Consider the following 26,902-nt stretch of genomic DNA (forward strand, 5'->3'; position numbering starts at 1 on the left):
CAGCACATTATGCGCGTGCCCATCCTTTCTTTTTATTGCGTCTAGCTTTTTGTAAGTTGTACGTGAAAGATCATGTATCATTATTTCGCCCAATTTCCGCGACCCTAGCACGTTATAATTTGCTGGAATAAAATATATTCATAAATTTTGTACACTTCTTTAAGGAAACACTTGGTGGGTAACAAGTCAAAAAGTCATCACCTTAAATTAAAACTCCACCTTAATCCATCTCAATACACCTTGCTCTTATTTGTACCAACATTAATCCTGCTTGATCCACCTTAATCCAAATGGAATGGGCCAAGTCATTTTTTTAATGAGAGCTTGAATCGTTTCGCATGTGAACAAGCAGTGACAAAAAGTCTCGTGCGTGCCTTCATGCACCCATCTTTTATGCCATCGTTGTGACCTCTCTATATGCTCACCATTTTTCATTTTCCCATGCACAGCATCATTCATAATACGAAAAGCAGATTCTATTCTTTCTCCTTCTTACTGATTTTTTCGAGTTGCTTGTGGCAAAGGTCCCTAAATAAGCCATTTATTTTTAATTAAGTCGCCTACAGGAACGAAGAAGGCAACTCAACGCAGCTTCATAATGGCACCCTCTGCATGAACGCGGCGTTCGGCGAAAGGCTGCGGTACAAGCACTACGACGTCCACAGCATCTACGGTTGGAGTCACAGCATGGCGACGCAATGGTAATAAGATGCTGCAAGATGAGCTGTCGATGTGTTAAGATGCTGATAAGCTACAAAATAAGACAAGATGCTGCATGATAAGCTTTGATTTACTGCGAGTGGGATGAAATCGAGTCCTTAGATCCGCGTAAACTTTTACGATGAACTGCAGATTGCAGCCGGCACAGCCTCCGCTTCCTTGAATTCTGCCACATTGCCATGGTCTTTATCGAACCGCATATTTTTAAAGCTCCCCGCCTCTTCCTACCTGCCGAGCAAGGCACGAAGTCGCAGGTTCGATTAACTTTCCAGTATTGTGCATGTACACTTTCCAATATTGTGCAGCTCTGACCACTTAGATGACAGTTTGCTTGCAATTTTACGCTGGTTTGTGAGTGCTGTCTCGGCTGACCTGACATATGCTTGCAGGGCGCTGACCGATCTCATTGGCGACAGGACCCTCGTGATTTCTGAGTCTACATACCCTTCAACTGGCCGGTATGCCGGACACCTCGTTCAACTGCCAGACTTCGGAGAATGGTCGGGCCTGAGGAGAGCCATTGTGGGTGGGTAACCGTTGGCTGTACTGTCGTCAGCCTAATGATCGATGCCCCACTATTTATTTATTTTTTGCCTTGCAGCTGTCCTGGAGTTCAACATTTTCGGGATCCCCTATGTAAGTTGAGATTCTCCCTCCCGGTTGCTTGTCTGGCTTTATGGACGAAACTGCACGGTTTATTCGTTTGTTAGCGGAACTGTAACAGCACGAAAATACACAGAAAAAAAAAACTCAGGGACACGCTGTTCTGTATGTGTGTCCCCTTGGTGTGCCCTGTGTTTTCCTGTTCCCGAAAACGTTGTTATATATCAACCAGCTCAAGCTGCAACTGTCTTACAGAAACTGATGCACTTGAGCGTACTGACGCAGCCTCCCATTGATTTCATTCTAAATTATTCTAAAAAAATTGAGTCGCCAGATATTTCGGCGGCCTTTGTTAATGTACTTCCTCGTTTTTGTTATTACGAGCAACTGCGGATAACCGATAAAATCCTAGTTACCTATTTGTGGTCAGATTCAGTGCGGTTGCAGTACGTATAAATTTTGTGAGCTCTTGAAGTCCTCTTTGATGCACTTCTCGCAGTAGTGCGGTACTTTATTTGCAGTGCAAAGTTAGGGAGTCGCGAACTAGAAGTTTAATTTTTTTAACCTTTAGATTTTCTGGAACTCTTGTGAAAGAATCGTTAAATGTTTAAGAGGAAGCCTCAACTTAGGGCCAGCTCCTTAGCAACTTAGCAGCTCCTTTTCATATGCACGCAAAGCTCGGAAATGCATTCTCATCAGACAACTGATGGACCCATTTAAATAAAGTTTATTGAATTGAGAGACCAAGTTGGAGACTTTTGATTTAGGACCCTCTACTTTTTACGAAAAATTGCCGAATCTTGGCAAAATATTTGAAGCACAATGATTAAAAATTCGCAGTTCTGCACCAGATGCAGACATCGCAATTCTGTAAAACTGCATCCGTTAATACATCTAAAGGGGACAAAATTTATTAACGAATTTGCAGCTTACATGAATGTGTTACAATGTTTACGAGAGTTTTGCCAAAGTGCTACTCTCAAATTAGTGGTGTATTTGAGAGCAGCGTACCGTGCATAAATTATATCCGTTTTAGATCTCTTAATACCGTAAGCGCATTGTACAAAATTGTGATATCGTTATTTATTACTGAGTTACCAGGTTGAAATATTGGTAGTTGCGTATTTTAATTGTGCAAATTTCGTCAATGTTCTTTTTTTAATTGATGGCTTAAGTAAAAAAAAAATCTGCTTCCACAGTCGTCAGATTTTAACGTTTTCTTTTAAACGCAACAAACTCATACAATTTGGTACAGTGGATGCAGCGTAAATTGATATCTCCGTTCCCATACACGTATTCAGATAGGAGCTTTTGAGGTTAAGATTTCTGTTAAATTATAAGTCTGCTCCGAACAATTGGTACTGTAAACATGATAAGCTGGTTGTTTGAAAGCCCAGCGAAAAAAATGTACCTCTGTTCACATGTACTTTATTTAGGAACTCCCACGGGAACACGTAGCTCGCTCTTGAACTTCTGTGCAGGTTGGAGTCCCCCTCTGTTCGGGGAATAGCTCCACACTCTTGTGCCAGAGATGGATCGAACTTGGGGCCTTCTTTCCCCTTGGACTGGACTTCAGGATGAAACGTTCAAGTGTAAGTACCGCACGGCTCAGAATCGACAAAACTTCCTTTTGAAAACAGAATCACCATTTAAGCCTTCTGAAAGGCATAAAAAGTATTGCCTTTGAAACAGTTACCTATATTCCACTACAGCCTGCACCATGAAAATTTTCCACCTTTTGACAGAAATGTCAGTAGCTTGTAATGAGCAAGACGAGAGAAAAAAAGAAAGAAAGCGCTTTTTCTAAAAAAAAGCTTAATGGTTGTTCGTGTTATCCGAAGGTACGGATGATCCCAGTTTCAGTCATGCCTAATCGATTGTATATTACTGTTCTGCCTGGCACAGGCAGACACACTTCCCATGTCACCCGCGGCCCTTGATGCCGTCGCTATGAGGTACAGTCTACTGCCTGTTCTGTACGCACTGTTCTTCAGGGTCAGCTTCAGCGGTGGAACGGTCGTGAGACCACTGTTCTTCGAGTAAGTTTCAAACAACTGTTTTCTTCGTTTGCGAAAAGCAACATTGAGTGTCACGCCTGAATAAAATTAGAAAGAATTAGCCTTTCTTACACTAGTGACGAAGGCTTAAAGGTCCGAACTTGTGACGGCTTAAGAAGTCACAAGCTCGGACTGTATGTCACAATTGTGACATATAGTGCCGCTGTGTCCAATCTGACAACAAGGGCATCAAAAGTGCATAACATTCCTGCTCAAGAAGATTCTACGTTGTTCTCACTGGAGCTGTGTTTGCGCCAGCGATCACTCTACCACTAATGTTTAAGTTGTAGTGCGAAACCTGGGCTCAAATCAAAGATGCACACGACGGAGGATTGCACACGACGAAAACGTGAACAAACTTTGCTCGTCACGTGTTACTATTGCCCTGCGCCATTGCCACTATTCTTGGGAAGTTTACAATCATAGCATTTTACCGGTACTAACACATGAGACAGCAACTTGGAGGTTAAGAAGCTCGACAATAGGTTAAGGACCGCGCAACGTGCGATGGAACTAGAAATGATAGGCGCAGCTTAACGAGACTGGAAGAATACGACGTGCATTAGAACGAAAACGGGGTAGGTGATATCTGCATCGTTGAGTTTGAGAACTGGGGTTCGGCAGGTCATACAAGGCGTTGGGTAGATCATCGTTGTTCGGTTATAGTTACGGGGTGAGTGAAAGGTACGAAAGTCAAGATCGGCAGAGACCTACGTCGCGCAATGAAATTAGTTAATTCGCAGACAAACGATGGCGTCAGGTGGCGCAAAACAAGGTTAACCGCTGGAGGAGTCCTTCGTCCGGCAGTGGACATGCCATACGCTGATGATAATGATGCGTAACCGTTCATTCACGTGTGCACATGTGGCCCTGATTACAGCGGATTAAGGCGGCTTATTAAAGCAACCCAAAATAGACGTCGCAAATGCTGCAGCATAAAACGGTTGCAGCATTTGAAACCGGTACGTTCGTGCCGGAATGTACGGTGCCACTTAAACATAGAATCTCCCTCAAGCCGCTTTATCTTTATTTTTTTTCCCCAAAGGTTTCCGCTGGACAAAGCCACCTACGCCCTCGACGAACAATTCATGTGGGGTTCTTCCATCTTATTTTCTCCAATTTTAGACAAGGTAAAGTTACTGTATTGCTTTTCGGTTTCGTCATAAGGATGGCATGTTGTAATGCCGAATGTCGTCTACACTGCATCACGCTATCGATCGATAGTGATTACCGATAGCTATTTATCGATTAAAAGCAAACCAGTCATATTGTTGCTCGAATTTTCTAAATACAATGAAATTCTCATCTACAGACTGCTAAAAATCATAGAAAAGGTTCACCAAGTTCACCCATTTTAGTAGCGCGAACGAGAGGATCATGAGCATTTCTATATATAGTTTTCACAGAGCACGGCTTAAGATTGTAATGATAGCCCTGTTTGTAGCTGGAAGAATTCACTTATGTTTCTTTTAAACGACCCAACGATATTTTTTAGCCTTGTAAGCCAACAGGTTATTTCAATGCTTCGATATTAACAAATAGTAACTAAAACGCATAAATATGACAAGAAAAAATTCGATCTAGTATCAAATCACGTTTTTAAGTTAGCATAGGGTACGCCACATGAGTGTTGTACTTTTGCAGGATGCAACTACTCAATCTTACTACCTCCCGCCTGACGTATGGTTTGACTTCACGTCGGTGAGTACCTCAGAGCACGAACGCCCCCTGCTTTGCATACATTGGCACATGTTAGATTGAATTTTTTAGCAGTTAATAGCCAAGAAGAAAGGACAAGCTTGTAGCCAGAGGAAAGCAGGCAGAATCTTTTTCCTAGCAAACAACTTTTCGCTTTAACGATGTTGGAAGCCTTTAATGTGTTCGTTGCGCATTCTTCGCTACACATTTCGAACTCAGTGTTCCCACTATGTCTGTTTAAATTGAGTGGGTGTTCAAACTTTGTATGAGGTTCTCGTTTCTTCCAGTACCGCTGGTCGTAACCCTCTCTCTCGTTTCACACTTTATCAGCTTTACTAGTATTTTGTTGCCGTACGGAATTGCTGAAACGTCCTTCTGCACCTAGGCGGTCAGTAGTAACTATCTTTACAAAATTGTCATTTAGTTTCTATTTACACATTGATGTGTTTCTGACGAGTCATCAGAAGTGTAACACAAACTCAACAGCTAGTTATTATTATTTTTTCATGTTTTAACGGTCACTCAGAAGAGAATAGTCATCAGAATTTATGCTGAGAAAATTACAAACATATTTTGCTTAATTACTGATGTATGAACACTTGACTACGTTTAACATCAAATTTACGTCAGCTACTGAGGTGACAACGCACATGAGATTTTTTGTAGATAAAAGTGCTCAGGTTTTTGTTGTATTGTCCGAGACATATAAGCACACTAATATTCTCTAATCACAAACAATGTAACCTTATTAAAGAAGCACCAAACGATAATTTTTCAAGAGCTTCTAAAACTGAGCTTGCAATTTTTAACAGTAAGGGTAATCATTTTGCAGCGGAGAATATAATTTCCCTAAACGTGGCCGGCGCGTATACCTAGAAAATACGTTTCTTCATAACACCCTCCTATGTTCAATGTCATAGAGAGGAAAGAGAGCAATGTTCGATGACAGGCATAGGGCAACGTATGATGTGCGATACCCCCAAGACCTCCCTTGTGCGACGTGCATTGTTGTTCAGTTGCGATACGACACGTAACAAAACGTATGCTCCGTCTATTTGCGCCGCTACAGGGATTGCGTAAAGACGGATCCACGGAAATGAAGAGCCGCAGTGTAACGGAGAACTCGACACTACTCGTCCACGTGAGGGGAGGGCAGGTGCTCCCAGTTCAGCCCACACTGAAGAACACCATGGACAGGTAAGCTATCTCATCGCACTTTGCAAGTCCGATGGGTTGTATGTGAATACGAGTTTCTAGCGCACCTTAAGTGGCACATTCGAATGTTAACTGTAGTTGCGATAGTGTTCTCTTGTGCACAGTTTTTTCCACAGAGAAGCCACGACCACAAAGTTGTGTGATGTCTTATATAAAGAATGAGCGCCTCTATAGAGCGTCACTTGATCTGGAGTTATAAACCTTCGTAGGAAGCAGGATAACTTTTCTGTAAACGTAGCAGCACTTCTAGTGGCATTTTTGCACGTGTTACGATTTTGATAGTAAGAATTACATGGTTAGGCTGTAGTGGTTTGTGTGAGAACGACCCTGTGACGTAATGAGAGCACAGTACAGCGAACGTATCGTAGCCCGCTCAGCGTTTATATGTATGATAACACGAAATTGTCAGTACTTTCGTGAGGTAAACACTTCATATAAAACTCCGCCTTCCAAGGGTGCATTTTAATTGTCTTGTTCGTGTTTGGGTGCCTTTCTTTTTTCAGGACAAAAGTTCCGTATGACCTTTATGTTTACCCCAAGGATGGATTCGCGACCGGTGAGCTATTTGTCGATGACGGCATATCTCAAGGTAAGAATCCAAAACTTGTAACGATATGGCTCAAGTCTGCCACAGATAGAAATTAGAAAAATCTATGCATCTCAATGCAACTACGAATTGTGCTTGGTGTACGCGAGGTATAGTATGAAGTGCAGCAGTAAGCCTGACTGTTACAAAAAACTCTGCCTAAATGATTCACAAAAGATAAACTAACGAAAAGTAATAAAGCACTCGCATGCATGCTTCTAGTTACAGATCCGTCTTGTTGCATCGTATTAGAAGCATCTTACTTGAAGCCCGTTCTTGAAGTACCAAAGCTAGCATATACTCCTACTCCTCCGCTCGTAGCATATTGGCATTACAATTTTTTATTAACTTTCTGAGGCTGACCTTCGATATACGAAAAACAATTTTCTTATAGTAACATCTAGCTTCGCTATTAAGGTTTTTCAGGTGTGTTGTATATTTGATATTAGTTATGTAGACCACCCTGTTGGCCGGCTCCGGGGGACACCACTACGGATTTATACTTTACACGTTTTATTTTACGGCATAGAAATACGACTGAAAGTCAGTGAACTCGGCTTCGATTTATCTTACATACTTAATGGGCTAAATTTGCAACAGAGGGTCCCTTGGCTGATGTATACAGACGACATAGTGATACTAGCGGACAAGGTCAGAGAGTTGCAGAGACTTGCTAACACATATGGCAATGAATCAACATATCTAGGCCTTGATTAGCACAAAAAAAATCGGGAATTACGATATTTCATGAAGGGACGAGTAATGACGTGGTATTAATTCAACAGCAATTCATACCCACAGTCAAGCAACATAAATGCTTGGTTGGATATATACACGATGGAAAAATCTGCTGAAACATTCTCCAAGAAGATAGTCTGAGACTGAAGGCGGAGGGGAATGCGACAATAACTAAACATAGGTCGTTTCAAAGCTACAATAAATATGAGACGATGCAGAGATCGAATATTAAAAAAAGTGAAGGTGCCAACGCCAACGCTCAAAAATGACATTCTGTGCTTAATATCAGAGAAATTGTCGAGATTGGCAGTTAACCAAATGTCGGCGTGCCGATTAGCATTGGGGCCCACGGTAAAAGCACAAATTAGGCAGTGCAGGGTGGAAGAGGTTGACAACCATGAGTCTTAAAAGAAGGAAGTGACAGAAACAGAGACCGTAAATTGGATGCAAAGGATAGAAACAGAAAAGACTACACAGATTTACAGAAACGGCACGAAATAAATCTGGAGGGACAAATATGTACGATAATGAGCTGGCTGCTTGAGAAGAAAAACATAACAAAAGAAGCACTCGCAACACGATGAGACATGCAGCAAAAGTTCGGAGACGACCTAGTGCATCATAATAGAATTTTAAGATATTCATCCACCAAGACCTGTAGGAAACGTCCGTATTCCAGAAGCGCTGCTTTTGAAAGCGAATGGAAGCATTAACTGGTCAGCAGTTAAGATGAGCAAGAGACGTTTAGAGTATTGGTTGAAAAAAACGCAGGGACGATGTCGATAGATCCGGGGTTGTTATTTGCATAAGTAACTGCACAATATAGAAATAGAAGTTTGAGTGAAGAGACAAAAGATCAAGATAGAAATAGGCAAAATGCTAGGCTGCAATAGATGTATATAAAACCTAATTAGCTCAGGAAGGTTAGGCGACTGTCGCCGCCCCGTTTCGAAGGAGATGCCAAACAGTTCAACTATCATCATAATCATAATCATCATCAAAAACACCGCGTCCTGAGCAATAAATGTGTTTATGCAGATATGACACTGTGTTTCAGGCTTTGATACCATTTGGTAAAAAAAGTAGAAACAATAAATAAAGCCAGAGCTATTCACTCAATTCCTCACTCTACCCTGTGAATGCGGGTAAATTATCTTTGTTTCTGTGCAACTGGTTAATCTTTTTCAAATTTTTGCATTTTCTGTGTTCATCCAGGAACCGTTGAATCAAACCAGTATGACCTCTTCAGTTTTATTCTAGCTCAGGTAAAGTGACACCGCTTTTTCTTTCTTTTTACATTTTTTGCCGTGAGGTTCCGTATTTTTCTGAACAGTCTGAGTTACTCAAGGAAGTAGTCACATTAATGCGTAATGTTTACTTTCAGAACCTCCTACGCGTGTCCATCAGCCATTTCGGGAACGGGACGCGGCAGAACGCGACGGTCAGGAACATTGTGTTCTTCGACGTCGACGCTCCACCATCGAGGGTGACGATGAACAAGAACAGCCTGACTCAGAACTCGGTGCTCCACGATCCCACCAAGAAGGTAAGCAAGAGCGCTCTGTCCTGTAGCGCCTTAGGAAACTGGTTCAGTTCGATCTGAATCTCTGTGAGAAATTATTCACGCACGCACGCACGCACGCACGCACGCACGCACGCACGCACGCACGCACGCACGCACGCACGCACGCACACACGCTCGTTTCAGCTAGGAGGGCGCTGAATTGGGCTAGTTCGTTTTTGATACTTAAATGTTGTACGACGCATATATGAAACGCCTGTACTTACTGCTGATCTCTCAATTTTTTTTTCGCGTTTGTCATTATACAAACACCCGTTTCAAGCCATAAATTTCAGTTGGCAGGGAGCGGCCTGTCCGCATCTTTTCCTCCTCCTCCTATCTCGTTTCTCGCTGTACCGCTATTAATAAGATGTAGCTAGGACCGCGATGTGAAGCTGTCTTCCGCATCCTATAAGCTTCAGCCTCAGCTTCAAGGTAAGGCATTGCAGCGACAATTTTTTCGCTTTTTTTGTATTGACTGCGATCTACTATTTACAGAGCTTGACGGTCACGGTGAACCTGCAGCTACGCTCTCTCAACAGTATGGCTACAGAGGCCGTTCTGCAACTCTACTGACGTAGTCGACGGCTCCGAGAGTCTAATCAGTGCCATGCCCAAGAACGACCTTTAGCGGCTTGCGCTGTTCGGGGAACGAAACGAAGAGTTCCTTACAATACTATATTGATAGGAATATGGTGCCGTCGCCTGTGTGATTTTTGTAATGGACGCTGTGACATTTGAATGCCGAGATATGAAAAATTTGGTATGGGCTGCATGTGATTCGACGTGATTCGTTGTCATGACTGAGCCAGTGACACATTTTTTCTTTATTTCTTTCTGCAAATGAATCTTCATGGGAAATATGGTTCATCTACTTGTGCTAATGCTTTCTCGCATGTAACCTAGCAGATAAACGAGGAAAACGAAAACCTATTATTATTGAAAGCTGAAGCCCGTGCACAATGATCACAGACCTCGTCTTAACCCCAAGGTTGACATTTGATGTGAATATGCACCCTATCGCAAGCAGTCGTCCTTAAACAATTACAATACAAGATCAGCGTATTGCGTTCTGTTTTCGTGGAGACTAATCTATCGGGGACAATGCAGCATCGATCACTATCACAAGCAGGATAATGGTCAGTCCAACACTGATCACAAGTGTGTTGGCCACTCTCCTTTGAGAAGATGGTCAATCCTACACGCCCTATAGCCCGCATTCGCATGCATACTAAAGCATCGGTGCGCCATTTTCCTACCCGCGTGATTGCAAGAAATTTCGCCAGAATGTAAGTCATGACTCAGATCTCGAGTCTCGCCTGAACATGTTGAGGTAGCAGTAGTTGTCCGTTTCTTATTGGAATGGCCAAGAGCCCCATGTGCGACACACATGTGATGAACGAGAAGGAAGGGGGCTAACCGAGGGGCCCGAGTTTTATTAGTCATATCATGTTTGTTGGCTTCTCATGATATGACACATGTGATGAGACGCTCATACAAATTATCTGTGTCTGCTGGCGCTATAGTGCCGAGAGGCAAATTATCTGCCCAGTTATTTGCTGGACCGACTGGATAATCGTCCACCGTCAGAATTAAAAGTTGTAGGTCAGTGCTTCCAGGGAAACTTCGTGCAGAAAACTTTAATCGCGCTACTAAGAATCCTTCTGTATAGTGTACGCGGTTACATTGTTTGTGCTCGTCTCTCTGTTTTTCTGTATCTCTCTCGTCTTTCATTAATTCTCTCTTTTTATCCCCCGACTCCTTCCCCCGTGCAGGGTAGCCAACCGGAACTAACTCTGGTTAACCTCCCTGCCTTTCTATGCATAATTTATCTTTCTTGAGGTGGAAGAAAATGCTTTTGTTTATATTGCAGACGGAGTAACGTTTAAGCGAACAAATGAGGAGTGTTGCGTGTGTTGCCGTGAAAAGATAAAATGAGGGTGGTGTGTGTGGAATGACAGGTGACATATTTACTGTCTACCCTTGTTATTCGCGTGATGAAATGTATGCTTTTCTGGAATTTCATGACGTTCAAGTGCATGAAATATTTCATTTGCTTGAGTGTTTGTATGGGAATGATGCCGATGCGTTTCTTTTACAATGAGCCATGCATAACTTACGTTGGACTCTCGTTAAACGGAACCTCAAGAAATCAGGAAGTTCCGTTTATCAGGAGTTTCTTTTACCGAGAGGTCGAGCTCGAGTGGACACAAGATGCTCTTCTGAAAGGGGCTGTTACTTCATTGTCAACAGCAGATAATAGGTGTGGCGGATCTCATTGGAAGGATTCTTCTTACGAAGTTTCTACTTGCTGACTAGAGCTAGCAGCACAAAGCGTAAGTGAAAAAAATATAGTGATGTAGCAAAAAAAAAGTTGCCGTTTCTATTGAAGCAACCTTTCTCGAAGTCTGACAACTTTGACCTTCGGCTCCACCGTGAGCGCATTGTGCGTTCTATTTTGTGCCGCCATTGGAAACTCTAATAAAGTCACAGCTCATTGATATTGCCAGCACACACACAAGCAAAAAAAAAATCACCATTACAAGCGAAAAACGCTATAGAGTCACACTGGCAACGGCACCAGCAAAAGCCAACAGAAGCTGGCTGGAGGTTGAAAAAAAAACAGTGGTTCTGTTTAACAAGCGTATTGCGTTGCCTTAATGCAATGCCAACCAATCATAAAGCTGCCATTCCGTTAAAGGGTAATCTCGTTTAAGCGATTTCTGTTTACCGAGAGTCTACTGTATAGGATTATTGTAACGTAGGGTGGTGATTTCTGTCATCGTCCTGAATTGCCATTTCGACTGCTTGAGCGATGTGGGTAAGGTAATATAACGTATCCGTTAGATAAACAAAGGGATTTACCTAAACGGGTGCCCATTTTTCTGCGCTGGTGACTACGAAGTAATGTAAATAGTGTCAATGTGCAAATACACCAGACAATCCAGTAAATACCTGTTTTTGTGTGGAACCGAATGCGGAAACAACTGTTTTGTGTCAACGGTAGCTTCACTTCAAATTGTGTTATGGGTAGAATGGAGTGGAATATATGTTCGCATCATAACATGAGTGTGCGTGTCTGTGCGTGAAAATGCATCATAAGCCACTTCTTGTTTTCAGCGTCATTTAATATGGTCACCTAATATTCTTATTATTGACTTGTACAGTACTACTGTGCATCTTCATATTTTCTTATTAGTAGTTATCTGCGCCCCCTCTTACGTGTGGTATCGGAAGCGAAGTGCTTTGTTTTGTCTCGTGAACATACTTGTTTGCTTGGTGATCTCCTTGTCGCTTGTTTGTTATCGTTGATAGATGTTTATGCAAAGACTTTTTAGTGGCTTAGGAAGGCGGAAACAACAGGTGGTGTGTTCGAATCCCACTGCCAGCCACCAATGTTCGATGAGACAGATTGGAGCTAACCACTACCACGAAGTGCCAGTCGGGCCCTTGTAGTGCACAGCGAAGTTCGAGCCAGAAAAAATAAAATTCCCGCCACGTGGAAGAATGTTCTTTCGCTAAACGTGCCGTGTCAAGAACGAGTGGAAATACATTTTATTGAAATTTTTGCTTCAGGTACAGACCTTTTGGTAAAGCTGTGAGGTCACTCTGTAAAATATATTTTTAAAAAGAATTTTATTTTCAGTTATTGACTTTTTCTAAATCGAGAGGCATCTAGAAATTTTATGCAGAAATAATGATGTCTGTGTTCGGTCTTGTTTAAAACTTTTGTTTAAACGTTTTGGAAAGCGAGACAGAACTTTTAGCTCGGACTTTTCCTGTTCAAACACTAGTGAAAACGCGTGGGTGCTTTCATTCGGAAACCACTAAGAAAACTTCAATGAATTTGTTGTAGTTGCAGCACATACTACTGTTGCACCAAATAGCAGTTATTTTTGTGAAGATGTTTTTTTTAAATTCATGCTCCTAACTTTCTTACACGTAATTTTTCTTTTTCCATTAACGTCGTAGAGAACAGGACCGTTAAAAGAAATTGAAGCATTCAGTATGTAACCTTAGAACTGTGCAGCAAAAGCAGACGCTTTGATCGCGTAAGTGGTACATGTTATAGTGTCTAAATGCGTAAAAATGGCATATGGTACATGACCAACAATATGGCCATGTTGTGTCACTCTTGCGAAGTAAAATGGACTAGTGAGTAGCAAGCGAAGTAAAACATTTCCGTAAGCTGTAAGTTTACATTCTGGTTCTCGCAGGTTTATAGTACCAGGTGCAGTTTACAGAACTAAGCTATCTGATTTTGTCGCAGAGTTACAACGCAAAGGCTGTACGAAAGTTTTTTTTTTATCTTGCGATTCTCATCGATGACCATAAAAAAAAAATGAGCGTGAGATTTGTATTCCCAGAGTACCAGAACGGGACTTTACTTTTTCTTCTTGTGTGTGCAACAAACTTCATTAAAATCGGCGCAGTGGTCGTCTAACAAGTTCATTTCTGGCTTTTCTGTTTCAAATACATTTGAACAGATTGTGGTGCCGATGGCTTGCATTTGGGCACATTACTATGCCCGTTAGGGGAAGAAGCTGGCAGAGATAGCGGAAATGAATGTGACGATATTGATGGCACACCTTTGGCGGGAGTTATTCTCACGTCACGCAGTAGTACTTTAGTGCGCCCACAGGGTGCCTCACGGCTCACTGGGTCATCGCGCTAGACTTAATGTCTCCCAAAACTATCCCCTAAAGTGACCGATCGAGAATGCGACGACCCCGAACGTTCAGGACATGTTCAACAAAAACCCCAAGGACGCCCGGGGAGTAAGCCAGTCGTTAAGAAAGGTCAAATAGACCTTTGCATGAATTGTCTTGAGTGAATCGGACGATGCCCGTACAAGTAAAACCCATCTCCGAACGCTAACAATGCGTAGGTTATACCGGGTATGTTTTTTAATACAATACAAAATTTTAAATATCGCCTTTTGCAGATAGCATAACTCTAGCAATTCAGCCGTGTTACTGAAAGAGCCGGACGTAACTTTCACAAGAAACGGAAATCATTGATTGCCTAAATAAAAAAATAACGAATTAAGTTTTTAAATTATTACTTTTCGGCACATATTACAATTTATCCGGTCTGTTCGCAAGGCGTATCCTCTTGGAACGTATTTTAAGGATCACACCTGCTTCGAGATGTGTTCCCAAAATGCGCGACAAAATACATGGGTGTTCCAGATGCTTTTGTGCTTTAATGTATAAAACGACTCTATGTTAAAAATGTAAGGGAAACAACAGTGCACTTTTACCGCGAGTTTCATGGCACATATCTATTGAAACCTGTGCGATCCTTATGAATCATGCTAAATTAATGTGACTTGCAAAATCGTCGGCTACAATTCGCAAATTGCAATATGTGGTCTAAAGTAGTTATTTTAAACTTTAATTATTGAGTTTTTACTAAATAGCCGATTATATGCATTTCCATTTCTCATGTGAGTACTATGCGCCGCTTTGAGTAATCCATCTCAATGATTGCAATTGCGCTGCCTCCTAGAGGCCATTAAAAAAAAATTCTGTGTGGTCTAAACACACCTACACGCACAAGCACGCACGCAGGCCCTCTTCGCAGAGTAGTTTGCTCTACAGGAACTAGATGGCGCTTTCGGCGGCGCACCGAAAGCGCCATGAGACTTACTCGAGCGCCCACCAAGAGAATCTGAAAATAGAGGGGAAGCGGATTGCTGCAACAATGAAACACATAGCACTGTGGGTCCACAATAAGTACGAGGTGGTGCGTGGAATCTGGAAACGAGTAATGATGCCTGCGCTAACGTTCGCAAATGTCATTCTATAAATGCTTAGAACCGGATATCTTGTCGGGGTTCGAAGTTAACCAAAGGTCGGTAAACTGGTTGGCTTTGGGAGCCCCATGGTAAAGCTATAAATGAGGCAGTGCAGGGTGACATGGGTTTGGTCACTTTTGAAGTTGCAGAACTACAGAGCAAAATTAGTTTTGAAGAAAGACTCGGGAACATGGATGCAGATAAGTGGGCAGGCAAAGTGCACAAGTACTTGTACTTGAAAAGCGTGGACACAAAATGGAGGATGAGGTCAAGATAGTTGGGAACCAAGGACAGGGTAATTGAAACTGAATAGACAACCAGGAGTCATCGGAAAGAAAGGAAGCAAAGAGGACTATGGAGATTTACAAGAATGAGAAGAAATTAGAAGGGAAAACCTGTACGATAACACAAAGGGCAGTGCCTCGCTATTTGAGGCTCGAGCCGGTTGCCTAAAGACAAAAAACATACCGGAGCAAATATTCGGAACTAGGTGAGGCATTTGACGTGACAATGTCATCCCGCCCGCGACCTACGGTGTGATGAACGTGGTACCCCGTTTTGGCGAAGTGCTTATCCTTACCACACTACCAAAGTGGAATCGGCATTTGCACCTAAAGTATGACTATTGCCCCTTCTGTGTGTGACTGTCATTGTGCCCGCCATTCTCGGACTATCCACAATTGGTGAATATTTTATTAGGTCACATGTTGCTTAACGTCGGGTTCATGATTGTTGGGCCCTGGGTTTGAATCGCGTCGTGGCATTCAAATTAAAAAAAAAGTTGCTGCATTATTATTTTTCTTGGTTCACTTCTGCCGTACTTGTATTTTTCTCCCATGCTTCACCACCACGTCTGACACGGAGTGACACTGTGAAGGGGTGCGAGGCGGCCCGTTGCACAACCACAGGGCGTCAGGTAGATGCCGCTGTAGCGGCCGCAGAACAATGAATAGTGACACGTTAAGTTGTTACTGTGCGCCCCCAGTGAGACGAGCCAATCACTGACTAGCGAAACTCTGTGCACATATACTGTATATGCGATGGAATAAAATGGGTCCCCTCACTTTAGCATCTACGCGTGGAGGAGGCCCGTAATAATACTGTATATACTATTATGACGGGCCCCTTCACAGTAGTGATTGCCTATTGGACCGTCCTCAACGCGCGGGCACTGCTTCGTCCTCCCCCATTACCTGCGCGTAGGTTAAGAGAAGGGAACCCCAGCTCGCTAGAATAATAAAGTTTTCAATCAATCAATCAATCAATCAATCAATCAATCAATCAATCAATCAATCAATCAATCAATCAATCAATCAATCAATCAATGCCTATTACGTGCCATTGTTTGAGGCGATCATTATCATCATGATGTAGTGAACGTGCCACGCGCTTTAAGGAGGAAGGAAGAAGAATAGACGGAGGCCGCTTCAGTGCTCAGCGGTGCCGACTTTTCTACGAGGTTCCACTCCGGCTGCAGCTGCCCGCTCCCTTTGTTTTTCTTCCTCATTACCGCGTTTATTCACTATTGCACCGCTGGAACAATACAGCCTGTCATGGGTAAGAGAAAGTCTATATTTTCGCTTCGGTGCCCTTGGCGTTACCCTAAATGAAGGGTTCATGAAGGTTTGGAGGAAGCTAACAGAGTGTCGCGGTATAACATTGAAGCCAAGAAAAGAAAAATACGGTAGAACCCACCTCACGATGTATGTCGACATTCATGCGATTAAGATTGAAGCAAAGTGACAATCCACGGTATGGCCAACGCCGAAACGTATATACAGCCGGGCCCATGTCTCGCGCTTCCCATTTTACCCACTGCGCCATCTAGCGGCGTCACCGCAAAAACCGCCAGTGGCGCGGGTGCGATTTCGCCGAGTTGAGCAGAAACCTTAAAGGACGTTTTACAGCGAAGATGTTAATCGCATGTTGGTCGGGTTTTGTTCGTGTGCGCGTGCGAGACCTTTGCTCACACAAAAATCTGGGCCGATCTCGTAGACAGTGCAAAGAAGCGAGCAGCGCACAGTGTGCTGCTTCTCCAAGAGGCATCACATCACGTCATCAGGTGACAACCTCACTTGACGAAGACGTCATCGCGTGATGTCACGTGCGACGTGATGCCAACATATTACGTCATTAGGCGATGTCGCTCCTTGACGATACCGTTACCACGTAACGTAACGTTTGACGTGATGTCATACACAAACTTTAGTGCGATCACGTCATCACGTGATGTTTGACGAGATTACGTAGTCACGTTACGTCATCATGGGCCGATCCCGGACATAGTGCAATGAAGCGGGGAGCGCACAGTATGCTGCTTCTCCAAGAGGCGTCACACGACGTCGTAAAGTGACATCACTTGACGAATACGTCATAGCGTGAAGGCACGTTCGACGTGATGACGCCGTCACATTACGTCATTAGGCGATATCGTCACGAGGCGATGCCGTTATCAAGTAACGTTTCACGTGATGATGTCATCACGCGATGTTTCAGGTGATAATGAAATCACGCTTCCTCATCGTGTCAAACGCGACGTCACCACTTGGTCACATGGGTTTCTTCCTATAACGCATTTTACTTCTAAACGTTCATTTAGTTCAATAATGTACTTGCGCAACGGAAAGCCTAGAAAACTAAAGATCCATGCTGCACTTTCAGACACTTGCGTGCGGGCGTGACGTACGTCGCCTGCGGTGGTGATGTGTAACGTCGGCAACGTACAGCTTCGCTGTACATCCACGTTTACAGGGTGGAACAGAGGCGGATTTTTTTTTTCGTTATAGAGGGGCACATTCGCAGTGGCACCTACACAATTACCCAAGTTGGCTTCAAGAGGTCCATTGAACAACAGAACATAACTAGGAGCACAAACCCAATGACCCAGCCTGATGTCGACGAGGTTCATCGAAGAGCGGAACGGACCAAATTGCACATACCCAGTATTCGAAGTTGCCATCAAATAGGTTCGTTGAACAGCGGCACATACTGTGAGTGTCAACGCCTGTACTCGACGTCGCCGCCCGCCGTAGTTACCGAGCGCCCACTTTGATGGCGAGCTATGGCCGGTGATTGCCGTTGTTTGCCTGTTTCCTTTCCCCTGAGAGCAAGCGCCGCGCATGCGCATACCCTCGCCCCATCTCGCCGCCGCGTTGGTTGCTTCTGGATCTCCGTGTTTGCCATGTCTCCTTGTGATTCCTGTTCGTAGAACTCCCCGTTTGTTCAGACCTACGTCGCCTTTCTTCAAGCCTACCATGCTCCAAGCACCATAATTCCTACTGCCACATATCCAGTGACACAAGTTGGTCCGATGGTTGGTTTCAAACCCTCAGCACAACAGACCGATGCGCTACCCATTAGACCATGGATTACCCAATGACCCAAGTTGGCGAGAAAACGGTTCGGTACACCCGTGGATAGATACGTATAATACTGTTGAAAACCAGGAAGCGGAGCCGAAGTAGAGAACGTCTTCTTTATTCGACGCTTGCTAAAAACAACTCAAAAAAATGCAGGCGCGCGCTCGGCTCCACGATCGCTTCTAACTTCGTCTTCTTCTCTTCTTTTTCGGAGCATAATATTTAACAGCTCCCGGCCGAACAATTAGCGAGTGCTTTTTTCTTTTCGAGATGGAGCTTATCCAGCAGATTCTAGGTGGTACAGCATCTGTAACGGTCTCCGCAACGTGTTGCCACTAGAAGTGCGCACTTTGCGTGAGCGAACTTGGCCGTCGGCAAAGCCGTCGGCACCATGAGTACTTTGCTGTGCTCGTGGTGGAACCATTGCTGGCATGTATCTTCCTGATGGGCGTAGATGCCGCGGTGGAAGCCGTCGCAGCCACCATTGCTGAAGTGCTGCTGGTGCATACGTCGGGTGTTATGCGACTTGCCTGCTCCGGCCCAGACAGCATTCCTAGCCTTCCAGGGGTTAAAGGTGGTGGCTGCTGGGGTGAAGGTAATTCCTTTTCAAGGCCTGGCGAGCTGTTGCGGGTGGCCATGGCTTGAGGCTGTCGTGGAAGTGGCATTCGCTCCACCTGGACAACGGGGGCCAGCGTGTGGTTGTTGCGTTTTAGCCTTTTCACCCCACTGCTGTGCCTCCCTGACAGTGAGGACCCAGATGGAGCCTTTGCTGTTGACGGCGGGCGCCCGGCAGGCCCGCTCGAGTGTCGCAGGGTGGAAGACGATAACGTTGAATACGACGATGAGGACGACGATGACAAGAAGCAGTGCCCCGATGACTTCCCTACACCCGCCGGGTGTAGCACGCACGTGTCAGCAGTGTGGTCACCCCTACCAAAAGTGTCGATGCTCCCATGCCGCTGCTCCAAGTGCTTTCGCAGAGCCTGTGGTTTTGTGACTTGGTTACATATTTCACACACAACTAAATAGATATCATCCCACGCTAGACAAAATCCGAAAAGTCCCATATCCATTTTTCTTAATTTCATGGCATCGCTTTCTTTTTTCGCTGTCTCTGCCTCTGTATCGGTTTCTTCGTTTTCTGGACTATTGACGCAGATAGTTTCGGCCCAAGAATTCCATGACTGTCCTTGAGTAGCCAACAAACTATTGGTGGCCTCCAGTCTGTGAAGATCTTTCAATAGTTTGGCAGTAGAAGGGTATTTGTCTTCTACTAGTTGGAAGCGGTGTCGCAGAGTTGCAGCACGGAGAAAGGGACTGCAGCAGGCACCAAAAGGAACCCTTGTCATGCGCAGTTCTTCAATATTGGCGGACCCTTCATCAAACCAGAAGTAACGAAACGCGTCTCGGTCTTGTTCAGCCAGCGATATTTGAAGAAACGCTTTTTCGATATGGGCGGAAATTATAATCTTGAAGCTGCGAAATTTCAGCCGTAAGTCGATGAGGTTGGGTATCAAATTCGGTCCTGTCCACAAGACATCGTTGAGTGAAGGTGACTCCGGAGCATGAGAAGAGGCGTCGGATACCACCCGTACTTCAGTCCTAGTTCTGTCGCGTCGCACTACTGCTCGGTGTGGCATATAGTACGTGATATGTTCACTCGTACTGTCCATTGTGACCTTCTCAGCGTAGTCTTTTTTACAGTAGCTTTTAATGGCAGTGTCATATTCCTTCTGAAACTCTGGTTCTCGATGTAGCGTTCTCTGCAAAGACTCCAGCCTCTTTAACGTGATATCGCGGTTATCTTTAAGCTGGGAACAATTGCTGCGCCACGGCAGTTCAACTTTTTCGCGACCATTGTTTCTAATAGTTGTTTCCACGCAGTTCTTCAGGACGTGTTCGTCATCTTTCGAAAGTCTGTCTTCGTTAGTCTGTCCCAGATTTTCTATTTCCCAGGAAGACCTCAGTTGCTGGGAAACATTGTCTTCCGTTAGGCATATGTTGAAGTTCCTTATGGTTTCCGGCTTGTAGAACTTAGGTGGACTTCTAGTATCTCCATGAAGTGTCCATCCTATGACAGTTTCGATGGCGGTCAAGGAGTCGTCCAGTCGATGAATTCTTCCGCTGACAAGCTGCCAGTAATAGTCGGCACCTATAAGGATGCTTATTCCAGGTTCAGGCGATACTTGAACTGCGTTGACGTCAGCCAAACGTAAGTTCTTGCTTTTCAACTTTGCAAGTACCTTTGTATCTCTCAATGCTGACAAGTCATTGCATATTTCGGGAACTTCTATCGCCTCTACTTCAAGTGAGTTTGAGTCGTACTGGCTATGCAGCGTGACTCGTACTCTCCGATAATATTTCCGCGGTGCTGAAACGTTTCCAAATCCCGAGATGGTGAGCTGCTCTTCGGCTAACACAGTGGCTTTCAGCTTCCTAGACAATTCTTCCGTGATGAAGCTGCGTTGACTGCCACCATCAATCAACATTCTTACAAAGCATCTGCTTCCAGTGCCCACAGCCCAAACTTGCGCGGTCTGCAGAAGAATTGTGCACTTTATCGAGTCTGTTAACTAGCTGGAAACAGTTGTCTGCGTTTCCGTATTCTTCTGCTTCCATTTCGGGTCGCACATTGTGGTGATATGTCGCCCTTTGCATTTCGCACAGCTTAGTCTCTTCCAGTTTCGGCATTCCTTAGCTTTGTGAAATTGTCTAGCGCAGTGGAAACAGCATCCTAATTTCCGTAGTTTCTCTTTTTTCTCGTCTATTGTTAGTTCCGTTGAGCAGACATCCACAGAGTGATCTTTGTCTCCGCATAATATACAATTCTCTGGAGTCAGTTTCACGGTTAGCATAGATGCAGAATCTTGGAAATGCTCATTAGATTGTCGTTTTGCTGATGAGGCTTGTTCCCTCTTGTCAGAAGTCATCATTATAGTTTGTTCCCGGCTTCTTACTTCAAGGCTCAAGAAGTCTAGAAGAACAGACATTTCATTTAGCCTGTCACTAGTAACGCCTGTATTTGTCGACGACAAGATGCGCTGATTATAACGGAGTACCATTTCTTGCGGAAGATTCTGTATTATAGCAGTTTTCAGAAGCACTCCATATTCTTTTTCTTCGACACCAAGGTTATGCAGGGATCTCATGTGAGTCTGCACTTCTTCATGCAACCTTTGAAGGCCTTCGAAATCTTCGCAAGAACGAACTTTACGTAGGTTTAAAAGGCGACGCATGTGGTCGTTAACAATCAGTGACTTCTGACCGAATCTTTCTTTGAGAAGTTCTATAGCTGTGCTATAGCTCTCGTTAGTTGTCGACAGGCCGCTGATGACACCTTCCGCTTTACCCATCAAGTAGCTCCGAAGATATTTCAATTTGTCTACGTCTGTAATATATCGGTTCTGGTGAATAGTAGACTCAAATTGATCCCAAAATTCTGGCCATTTAATGGGGTCACCATGAAACTTCGGCACATCGAGCTTCGGTAGCTTAACGTGCGCGCGTGCTTGACGAAAGTCATCGTGAGATTCACGCGTAGTCGTTGTTTGCTGATCGGATAAAATGCGTTCAGGGCGGGATTTTGTGAGGACGATAGATTCTTGATACTGTCCGACGCTTTGAAGCTCATCCTCTAGGTTATCATCGGGAACCTGTTCTTCTACTTGGTTATCATGGTCCGTAAGCATAGCTTCCTTTATCTTCAATAGGTTAAGATGGTCGGTCAGCTCACCATATGGCGTTGGTTCCGTCTGCATAAGAGTTGTCATCTCGTTGATGATTTTGGTGACCGCCGCTCGAACGGTAGCACGCTTCCGTCGTAGCCTTTCCATGTCCTCACGTCGGGAATCGTAGGCCTCGTGATGACGTGGATCGTTCTTCGATTCTGTCGCAGCGTTGTCGCGTTGATCGCGTCGGTCGGTCGTCCTCTTCAGGTAGCTCGCTTCATCGTTAGGGGTCTTCAACTGTAGGTCTGATATCCTGGTCACGTCACCATATGTTGAAAACCAGGAAGCGGAGCCGAAGTAGAGAACGTCTTCTTTATTCGACGCTTGCTAAAAACAACTCAAAAAATGCAGGCGCGCGCTCGGCTCCACGATCGCTTCTAACTTCGTCTTCTTCTCTTCTTTTTCGGAGCATAATATTTAACAAATACGATACGATAGATACATAAACACATAGACATCTACCGAGAACCACGTGAAGTACCCTAGAAATGGTAATTGAATTAAAAGTCTAAAATGTCATGTCACTATACTCTAATAACTACGATAAGGGTGTTAGGAAATTGCTACATTGGCGGTGCTACGGTGTGGCACTAACCTTTTAGTTTGGCGGCAAATTGGCTGTGAAACGTTGACGCGCGGGACTTAGTTATGGCTGTCACGTCTCTATGTCACGTACTTATTTGCATTTCAGATTCGGACCTTTTGTTTGAAACATCGGATCGTAAGTTGGACGCCGATCAACGGCAACCTTATGACCTTTCCTTTTTTTTCGCTCAAAGAGCGCGTTTAAACATTTTTACATTATGATATTATACTCTGATGAGAAACCTTATTTATGGCCGCGTTAATTTAGGCCGAGAGTCAAACCTCTTCAAGGCAAAAACCTCTTCGAAGGTTTTTTATGGCTCGAATCTTGCGTAAATGATTGCATGTCCTGATTTTCAGAACTGCTAATGAAATAAGGATCGTGCAGAATACCTACTGGGATGCTACTGTATAATTATTGCCCCGGAAATAACGAAACTCTTGAACTAGACCTACTTAACTATTAGCAAACTGCATTCTTACGTTCTTGATTGTTTGGGTTGTTGTATTGTTGTCCTATCATGTTGCTAGGTTCCGAGAAATTGAACAACAAATCAATAACTACTCATCCTACCGTGTTGGTGAAGCATCGCACTGACCAGGACAAACCGAAGAGACATAACAATACACGACACTTGCTGCACTCGCAACTCTCAATAGAAGACACGCATGTGTCGTGTATTCTTGTGTCTCTCCGTCTTGCGCTGGTAAGTGCGCTGCTCCACCAACAGGGTATGATGATTAATCACCAACCCGACAAACTTTCCACATTACTGAACTTCCATACCTACTCCTATGTAATTCTTTTGGGGAGTTAAGGTGAAGATAAATTAAGTTTTAGGAAACGCGAGCACTTGCTGTGCTATTGTCGAAATTCCTAAACCGTCGAAGACAGCGGTGACTCAATTATGCTATAAAGGACCCGTGGCAGTCTCCATAGCGCAATTCGCCGCTGTCGTCGCTGTCTTCGATGGTTCTTGTTTTGAAGCTTTGATGGTGCTTCCTTTTGTTGACTGAAGGATCGGATGTGAGGTTACATGCTGTGCCACTGGCCATTGTGCGATTGAGTTGAGCTGCTGAAAGTTTTGTGAGATTCCAGTCATCAACATCTGCAAGAGTACATCGATGACCTAATATTAAGTGCAGTCAGTGCCACTGAGAGGAATACGTAGTCTGTCTTGAATGCTTTGTCATCACGCCCTACGAGATGCTTCTTTACCGGCTCCCTTCTTCCCCGCTCCAGTGGATCTCGGCGTTTAAGATGAATAGTCACTTAGGCCTAGAACGAGAGGGCGAAATAGTGCAGGACGACGATCCCCTTTCCTAAGCTTATGAGGAGCTCTTCATGCGTCCTTGCCGTGAATGATGCATGGTGGAAGAAAGTGCATTCGGATAGCTTCCTTCACCCGTCCTCACGTATGAAACCTTTTCGCTCTCTTTATACGCGCCTTCACCGACCCCGTCCCCTGCTTTTTTTCCCTTCCAGTGGATACCGACGCGTCCGGTAAGTAGCCACTTATCGTAACTTGCTTGAAAGCCGTGGATGATGCATGGTGGAAGAAAGTGCATTCCGATAGCTACCTTCACCTGTCCTCACGTAGGAAACCTTTTCGTTCTATTTATACGCGCTTTCTCCGCCCCGCCCCCCTGCTTTTTTCCCTTCCAGTGGATACCGACGGGTCCGGTAAGTAGCCACTTATCGTGAGTAACTTGCCTGAAAGCCATGAAACTCACACGTATTAACTACACCAACGCGGAGCAGTGTTTTGGCTCACCGAAGCTATAGATACGGTTTGATTGTCTGTCACAGTGCGGCGAGTGAGTAGTAACAAGAGTAGTTAGATTACTTTAAAACGAACCCCTTCAGACATAAAGAGGGACGGAGAGGCCCGATTCTGGCGCGTCTCAACCACGTAAAGCCAAAATAAAGCACCGGAGAAATTAACAGTGACGCGTAATTAAAACGCAGAAATAATAAGAAATAGATCAAAGCGACAGTCTACGAAAGCACAACTTGGTAACAGGGGGTGCCGAAACCGCACCTTCCGCGTTACGTTTCGACGCTCTACCGGTTAAGCTGCGGCTGTCCTCACTTGCATTCAGCTTTCTTGTAGCTCACTTCCGTACATGGACCACACCACACCACTCGCGATAGAGTCGGCTAAGCTCTTTAAGCAAAAAGAAAATCGTTACTTTAAGAGGAAGCTTTAGCTCAGGGCCAACTCCGACTCGGGCTATTCAAGTGCATGTAAAACGCGAAAATGCTTTTATAACACAACCAACGGATTGAGTTAAATGTGTGGCATTTGAGAAAGTTAGTAATTTAAGGACGCCACATATAAATACCCGAAATAAATATTCATTTTCCACCGAACTGTACGAAATGTACAGAGAAAAAGCATAATCGACGATCAAAAATATTTTGCGGGAACTTTTTTTAGCGATATGGGGGCAGCACCAAGCAGACTACTTGAAGTGCGCTTCACCCTAATCCACCGTGGTCTTCGTTTGGAACTTGTACAGACAGCTCTCGTCATGTGTAAAGCAAAAGTTCAGAATGATGTTTGCTTTACATTAGGCGTTTGATACAGCTGCAGCCGGAGATCTTGCAACGACGTGCTAACTTGGGCTGTTTGACACATGTCCGAGGAATACGAGTAACAGCGCTGGACGTTCTCCAGCGCTGTCTCAGTCACGTCCCGTTGTCCAGCGCTGTTAAGCGCTTTCTTCGTCTTGCAGCGGTCGGTCTGCTCTGACCGTGCTCTCGAAAGAAAGCGAATCACGCGTCAAACTTCTCCTTCCTCGTCCGGTGTTCCTGCTCTAATCCAACAAATGACGCTTGGTGCCTGTCATTCAGTGTTTGTCGAAGATACTTAGCAATCACGGGTGTACGACATACACTGCTGTTTGGCCGCTGTTCCCGCTGCCTGTAGGGCCCCAGGCCGGACCCGACAAGCTGCTCAATGGGCAGCTTTTTGTCGGGTCCATTTTTTGCTTGAGGAAAATAAAAACTGATTTCTGATTCTGATTCTGAACACTCCGAGCTCTATACCGAAAATGAGCAAGGAAAGCCTTTTTTTTTGTGTGTGTGTTGGCTGTAGGCAAAACTCATCCATAAAGGGTTAAATTCTAGTGACTTTCGAAAGCAGGGTTTGGATGCAGGGCCTGAAATATTATTTTTTACAAGAATTGCGAAAAGCTGGTATGCTTGAAAGAAGTAAAGCACGAATTAATATATATGTAGCTATGCACGGAAATCAGATATCGCATTATGCAAAATAGAAGTGAGGCGTGCAGGCGTGCAGTGAGGCATGGTATATCTATAATGGTGGAAGTGCGTGCGTGAGTCGGCCTTCGATTACTTTACATAAGGAAGAGATTAAGTGCCTTAACAGTTATCACTCACGTAGACCAGCACGTGTACCCGATTGACACGTGGTGTTACCATTTCTGAGCATGCGCAGATGAGTTTTGTGTCTTTCATTTTTCGCCTCAGTGCTCCCTTCAGTTGATAGTCGGCGTTCCTGTTGTCCACTTCTCTACTCTTGTGTCCTGTCTGCACGCCTCACTTCTATTTTGCATAATGAATCCTTACCAACTAGCTCAGCTTTCTGTCGTTCTAAGATATCGCAGTTCCGCAAACTGCATCCGTTACAGCATCTAACACGGACAAGTTTGATTAATGAAGTTACAGCTTAGGTGAATTCATTACAATGTTTACAAAGCTTTTACAATCGTCCTGCTCACGAACTAGGGGTAAACTTTACAAGGGTGCGTAATGCATCAAAATGGTTCACTGTAGATGTATTAATTATTGAGTAGTGTTCACAGAGGCGTGATAGCGTGTTACATTGCTGATTTACGGCGTTGTAAAGTTGATGGCATAGTTCTACGCCGCAGGGGCGTCTGCGTCAGCAGGCGTTTGGTGTGTTGCGACACCGCGTACCCGAGCACATGAGGGTTGGACCCTCTCGCGTTTAACAGTGCTTGGCTAAGCCACGCACGGTTAAGCGCACGCATGTATTTAGACAGCAGCTACCAAGCCAGAGCTTCCTCTTAACATGAATTCAAAAGATACACAGTGAAATATGCCACCCATTTTCTTCTGTAACCTGTCGTCTGGCGGAATGTTCGACTCGAGCCTACTTTATGACATCGCGGCGGGCTAGGCGCCACTCGTCTAAGTGTTCGGCCATGGCGCACTCTGGACTTCAGTCAGTAGTGAAGTTGGAGTTACAAGAGGTGCATATTG

At 44.4% G+C, this 26,902-nt stretch overlaps 1 protein-coding gene across 1 annotated transcript in view; it reads left to right on the forward strand.

Moving 5' to 3' along the window:
- The window catches only part of LOC135916192 (probable maltase-glucoamylase 2), a 91,550-nt gene that overhangs the window by 23,094 nt on the left and 41,554 nt on the right, over window positions 1-26,902 (forward strand). The window contains exons 13-23 of the mRNA XM_065449475.2: window positions 557-701; window positions 1,110-1,246; window positions 1,322-1,356; window positions 2,805-2,915; window positions 3,229-3,362; window positions 4,426-4,510; window positions 5,025-5,081; window positions 6,148-6,275; window positions 6,797-6,882; window positions 8,833-8,882; window positions 9,002-9,163. Of these exons, the coding sequence (XP_065305547.2) occupies window positions 557-701; window positions 1,110-1,246; window positions 1,322-1,356; window positions 2,805-2,915; window positions 3,229-3,362; window positions 4,426-4,510; window positions 5,025-5,081; window positions 6,148-6,275; window positions 6,797-6,882; window positions 8,833-8,882; window positions 9,002-9,163 (1,130 nt within the window). The remainder of the gene's footprint in view (window positions 1-556; window positions 702-1,109; window positions 1,247-1,321; window positions 1,357-2,804; window positions 2,916-3,228; window positions 3,363-4,425; window positions 4,511-5,024; window positions 5,082-6,147; window positions 6,276-6,796; window positions 6,883-8,832; window positions 8,883-9,001; window positions 9,164-26,902) is intronic.

This window comes from Dermacentor albipictus, chromosome 9 (genome assembly GCF_038994185.2).
Source record: "Dermacentor albipictus isolate Rhodes 1998 colony chromosome 9, USDA_Dalb.pri_finalv2, whole genome shotgun sequence".
In the NCBI taxonomy this organism is placed as follows: Eukaryota; Metazoa; Arthropoda; class Arachnida; order Ixodida; family Ixodidae; genus Dermacentor; species Dermacentor albipictus.